At 41.4% G+C, this 6,366-nt stretch overlaps 1 protein-coding gene across 1 annotated transcript; it reads left to right on the top strand.

Annotated features, from left to right (window-relative positions):
- Nucleotides 1-4,730: 4,730 nt before the first annotated feature.
- LOC139134450 (bombesin receptor subtype-3-like) lies at nt 4,731-5,741 on the top strand. Its single transcript, XM_070701311.1, has one exon. The coding sequence runs from the start codon at nt 4,731-4,733 to the stop codon at nt 5,739-5,741; it is 1,011 nt and encodes a 336-aa protein (XP_070557412.1).
- The last annotated feature ends 625 nt before the right edge of the window (nt 5,742-6,366 follow it).

Below are 6,366 nucleotides of genomic sequence, written 5' to 3'. Positions count from 1 at the left end.
TTCTGCATTAAGCAATCCCGAGCGACCGCCATAATTTTTCCCAGTGGATTTGTTCCTGCATCGTACATCATTCAAACAGCATATATTTACTTGTATATATTGCCAGCGTTGTTTTTGTTTGGTTTTTTTTTTGGTGTGACTGGCAGCGTTTTTTGTAAAGTGTCCATTTGCAGTCGCTTACGGGTGACCGAATCACTGAGTTTGTCATCGTCATTTATCATTATTTATCGATCCCGTTCCTGTAAAATTTTATATCCGACATTCAATTTTGGACAAAAACCAAAATGTTACTTTATGGACTTTCCATCCTGCAACAAAAAAGCATACTTCCGCATCTTCGCAAGGACGCCTCACCCTTACAAACGCGGCTACTATAAACCATTCCTAGAAGAGTTGTACATGCTTTTGTCTACAGCTGTAGATAATTGCAGATTAATTGAAAATTATTATCCCTGACTATCGTGGAATTTTGCCCAGAAAGTATGACTTTAGCATCGTAAACCTCATGCACCCATGTTAATACGTGTGCAAACTGAAATGTACACATCCCTTTTTGTCAGTTGTTTTGCAAAGTATATACATTTCAACCCTATTAGAGAATTTGATTTCAAATTTTTATATATTTGATAGAAAACAAGTGATTATAACAACGTCCTCCAACGATTAGTTATCTGCTGTAAATTACTTAATGGCAAAACAAATCAATTTTTCGCATTAATTTCTTTGTACTTTTTGAACTCTTTTTACACTAGAACGATGATCCCAAATCATAGCTGAATACAGGCACTTGTCTAATATTTACCATCGACGTGATTTTATTCTGTTAATAGCTCTGTCAAGACAATGGATAAAAATTTGCAGCTATATATGTAAAACCTAGGTCACTTTAATACTGTTAAACGTACCAGTGTAGGCAGGTCAATTTATAAAACTTGACGCTGAATAATCAGCGAAGCGTGTCTCTTTAATTGAGAAATCAATTATAGTTTCCCTTGCCTGCCCTCTATGATTATTTCTCGTTTACATCATTAAATTCGATAGTGTTTATGTACACAGAAACATTGCGTGCGCGAGAGACATTATAAGCATGGTAGGGGGTTGTTAGAGTTCCGGCTTCTCGTGCTTGAGTAGACATCTGACAAACTTCCAGCATGCTGGTTCGAATGAGCCGGTAGGAACTAAGTATATGTGTGAATTCGCCACTCCTTCTGAAGGCTGACGGACGCTTCATCTCAAATCATTCTTTATCAGTTTGCGGGAGTAACCATGCAATACCTTGTTATACATCGCAAAATCGTCGTACCTCGAGAACGCATCGTGGTCCTTGGAATTTCCTCATGAAACTAGGTTTAACGAGGATTTCTTTGAAAGGAGGAAATTCCCTGGTCCATCCCTAATTTGAGATGCTGCATGCTTTTATGTCATCTTGTGGTGGCTCCTATAAGAGAGCGTGTCAAACAGTACCAGGCTTCGACCATGAAGCTTCAGTTATGTCACATGAATGGCATAATTACACGGCGAGCTTGAAAGAGACAATAGCAGTAACTTTTAGAAATATTTCCATTGTTTTTATTAAATGAAACATAAACATTTTCTCATTCCTCTCCGCAAATTTTTTGAAATAGAAATTGTCAGGCTTACCCAACACAGTGCATTTCGGTAAAATATGCAATATATTTTGACAAACACGTTTTACTGGTCACTTAGTTCGAGTACATGGGTTATGGCATGATTTCCTAACATCTGTGGTTTGCGTTCAAATTTGGACACCTTTTTAAGTGTGTCTTCCCACCGGTACATGAGCTCAAGACAGGAAATGATTGCTTGTGAAATCAAGTTTTGAGTATATCTTAACATTACGCACTTAATGATGGTCGACACAAAAGAGGGTTGGGGTGACCTTGCTTTCTCCGGTACAATCGATTGGCTGTCCGTCTCAGGGGTGACAAAACTCATTGGCAAATAATCTCGTGAACACGAAATACGGTTATCGTTAAGGGTTATCACCTTAAAACTTTGCGTTTATCGGTCTTTACATCAATGACGCGGTCAAACTAATGTCTAGAGGCCGCGGGATTGAACTAATGAACGACTGCGCGCGATAGAGCTTCCGTTTTGTAATCAAGCGAGTGTAAGACACGACGATGGACCCCCAAAAATTCACATCTTAGTCTGAAAACAGGGGGTTTACCGGAAGGCTGGACCTTGCAGCAGATGGATTGGGAAATATCAATTACGCCGCGGAGATTGGTAAAGTATCGGTAAACACTAAAATATTCACAGGTGCATTAATACCTAATGGATATCCTTGTTTTTAGAGTCCCGCAGGGGCGTATTTCGAGTACCAACCGTAGGTCGTAGTTGTTTGTTCCCATAATGAAAGACAACGAAGCGCAGCATTGTCGGCTATCGTCAAAGTGAGCGTGGGTCGGAGACACGTCAGACCTTTCACGCGGTCTAGGTTTACGGGTGAGTTACTCGTATTTGCAGTAGGTGAAAATTTCCCAAACAATGATTAACGGTTCGGATTCTTTGTTCCACACGACATAAAGTCATGCCACTGTCATTGAGTAACTATAAAAAAGAGCCTAAACACTCAACCGAAAAGTCTATCTGAGGGATTATTTTCAACAGATGTTGTATCCCAATTGGTTGTCATGACATTACATGAACTGCAGAATCATTGGCGCCCCTGCTGGTACTATGTTTTGTCATTTAAATTGTCACGTATTGAAATTATCTGTCCACCGGAGAACTCTGGCTTACATCAGTCGTCAGAAAGGTTTATCAATCAATCAGTTATTTTTGTTGGTCTATCTCCAACTTCTTTCAAATAGATGAGGTAACTTGGAGGACGTTGCGTAGGCCAGATTTTAGTTTCTTCATACTAATGAAATGCGTGCATCTATTTTTCTCTTATAAACTAGACGTTGAGAGTTTGTATCTCAAAATGTCCTTCCTTGATGCGTGCATGTTTACTTACCTGAGAAGTGTATGAGCCGGTGCCCTCGGGGTCAAATAAAAGTAGTTCAGTTTGAAACACGTTTACAGGTGACCATGGAATCACGGTAGTCACATTTTTCATTCCGAATGTGGCGAAGTTACAGTGAAGCAGAGACATTGGCGCGAGGCAGAGCTGTGGCAAAATTGCAGTCGTGTCTTCGTTGTTAACGCCCTAGGGACATTATCTGTGTAACGAAAACTGCTAGGTTATCGATTGACAGTCTTAAATCGAGTCGGGGAATAGAGAATCTCATTCTATCTTCAGTATCGAGCGAATCGAATGAGAAGAATAGGAAACAATTTGCATACAGATCTTTCGACAAACTCAAAAATTGAATAATTAAAATGTGACGTGTCGGGCTTTCATAAATGTCATCCGACCTTATCTGTATCGAAAAATCATGTTACGCAAAGGAAATTCCATCTTGCATTCCAAGTTTCAACATCCATTATTACGTCATGAATTTGACTCGCTCCCATCTGGTCCTCGTTCCAGAGTACCGATTTTTAAAACCAAAGAGCTAAATGCTTTTTGATCAACAGGGCTATCGGACAACTGAGCAGACTCAACTAGCTTTTAGAACTTTGTATTTTCGTCATTTTACCCCCGTGTGCTTTTTATTGAGTTGTTTGCTGAATGCTGCCCAGATTTTAATAAATATATTTTAAATTGTCATTTTGTAATTGATGTACATATGTTTGTCACTAACGTATTGCTAATTGACTAAACTGGAATAGTTAAGATTGGCTGATTGACTAATTGATTGATCGACCGATTGATTGATTGATTGATTGATTGATTGATTGATTGATTGAATTTTCAAGTTCGCCAAAAAATTGTGTGAAAAATTCTGATTTGACCTTCCGTCCTAGGTCAGGGGTCACTTAAAAAATATCCATGTATTATCCGTGTCTTGTTCGTAGCTATGTCGTAATTCGACCCAATTCATTAATTAAACATTACAAGGAAAGTTCGCACTAATGCGATCGTATTTCGGAAAGCGGCTTATGCAGTCGTGTGATCGTTTCAACGCAAAAGTAGTACACGAAAAATCGTGCAAATTTGGATGTCAAATAGGTTGTCGATGTTCGTTAACGATGACACCTTGGCGACCCTCTAAAAAATCTCCCAATAAGCATTGCAGGGAGACATTCCCATCTCAGAAGTTCGTTTGTTTGATGAGCATAATTCAAAATATAAAAATCCCAAAAGATCGGTTTGTGATCACAAGTTTCCATGGTGACAGTACCTCGACTCGCGAATTCATTATTCATTGGTCGCCGATGTTCCGGCAAGTATAGCGACCGACTTTATTATAATCTGCAATCGTCTTTGAAGTGATTGGTTAAAATACTGCCGCCCTACGCATTTGCTATGACATAAATTAGATTGTGCGGAACACATGCTTCAGCTGGAGGGAGGCTGGGTGCAGTCTGTGCGGAGTTTCACCCAATTCGCATCGTACACTTGGTTTTATACGCGAGGCGTCCAGAGCTACCATCGCGTCAGCTTGAATCTCATTTCTGTGTTCACACTGTGGTGGCCAGACAATGTTGAGAAGTCTATGATGATATCGAAGGACCTTAGTTTGAATCGCCCTATTCTTTGCTTGTGCTTGTAGGCAGTCCGATTTCTTCTCTGTGTGTAGCCAGACCTGACGCGTTGACTTTGCGTCCAATTTGTCTCCTATCTGTGCCTTACGTCTGACGGGTTTCGCCTCGCCGACATGAGCTACTTCTTGTTCGATACCGATAACTGCTCAACTTGCCGAAGAAATCCGAACAGCGAGTTGGAATTCTCGTTCAACTGGACTCTCGGTGGACCACCAAAATGTTACATGGAGGACAGTAAGCTAATGGCTATCGTCACCACTTTAGCAGTAATCGGTTTTTTGGGAAATGCGCTCTTCATTTTCGTCGTCGTGCGAGAGAAGTCAATGCGTACACTGCCAAATTATTTTGTGATCAATCTTGCCTGTGCTGACCTACTGTGTCTTTGTGGTTTCATGCTTTTCCCGCTTTTGCGAGACGTCGGTGCGGTGAACATCGCCATGGTTGTCTATCTGCGTGTATTCATCATGGACGTGGCCACATTCAGTTCCATTTTCACTGTGGTGCTGGTGACCGTAGACCGCTACACGGCTATTTGCCATCCATTCAGGGCTGCCCAGATGCAAGGGAGGCGGCGAACGTGCACTCTCATCGTGTCATCGTGGTCGCTCGGCGTTTGCCTGGCTTTGGCGGAATTTCTCGTCGCCGTGGTGCCGTCGATTCGCAACTTGAAGTCGCAAAAGATCGTGTTGTTCCTTTTCATGATTTTCACCGTCATACCGCTGCTGCTGGTCAGCGTCCTGTACGTCTTGATCTGTCGCCAGCTGCTCCGGAGCGACATGACGTTGGAGAGGACCCGGTCCCGAGCCAAGTGGCGGAGGGAGAAACAGGTGTTGGTAGTGTGCACATTCGTCCTTATAGTTTTCATTTTGTGCATGCTCCCGCAAATATGTATGCTTATCTACTCTCCTTTCGTTCTCATATCGTCGCTGAATATATCGCCAGAGCTCTCGATGTGTATCAGTTTTATCTCGCCGCTGATGATGATCGTGAATTTCGTCGTGAATCCATTTGTGTACAATCTACCGAGTAAGTCTCAAAGGAGGGCGTTTGTCCAGGCGTTTCGGCGGGAAAAGCGACAGCAGAATATGAATTTCAGTCGCAACTACAGTTTGACGTCAGTGTAGCGTCGGGAAAAAAAACACGCCGCCAATTACTTAGTTTTCTTACCTGCAGCGCTTATTTGACAATGCGCTATACGACAACGTGTTGCCATTAGTGCGGTTTGGTAAAATTTCTATCTTTGATGTTTCTGCCTACTGATTCATATCCACTCGATTTTTATGACAAATTGTGCGCGTTTTTTAGATTAAAAGAGCGCGAGACAATATAAGCGTTTGTTTCCAAAGTTTGCAAAACTTCACTTAATGTCGATTCAACAACAATTATTAAGGTTACTTAACATGCTGTGAATTACCTTTGGTTACAATAACAGTTGAATTAGCTCATGGGTATCTGCCTTGTTCGTTCGTTTTTGCTACACTTGAAATATTTGCGACAAGGGCAGATGGAAACGTTCTTAAGAAGAATGTTGTTACATTTGGCTTTCAACAGAATGGCAATAAACTCCAAGATCTATCTAGCATCTGTTTTCACGAAACAAGTCGACCCCTAACAAATGAGGGCGACCATCCCCGCCATCCTTTGTGACAGAAACAAAGCACAAACAACAAAGTAACGTCCACTCCCATAGGAAATCGGAAAGCATTGTCCGTTTCTATGGAAACACAGATAATGTGGATGACGCATGGT

The sequence above is a fragment of the Ptychodera flava genome, chromosome 6 (genome assembly GCF_041260155.1).
Source record: "Ptychodera flava strain L36383 chromosome 6, AS_Pfla_20210202, whole genome shotgun sequence".
Lineage (NCBI taxonomy): Eukaryota > Metazoa > Hemichordata > Enteropneusta > Ptychoderidae > Ptychodera > Ptychodera flava.
The sequence above is the reverse complement of the archived record's forward strand: the minus strand, read 5'-3'. Positions and strand labels throughout refer to the sequence as shown.

What these genes read in the sequence shown, in the direction of transcription:
- LOC139134450 (XM_070701311.1), top strand. Translation starts at nt 4,731, where the DNA reads ATGAGCTACTTCTTGTTCGATACCGATAACTGCTCAACTTGCCGAAGA.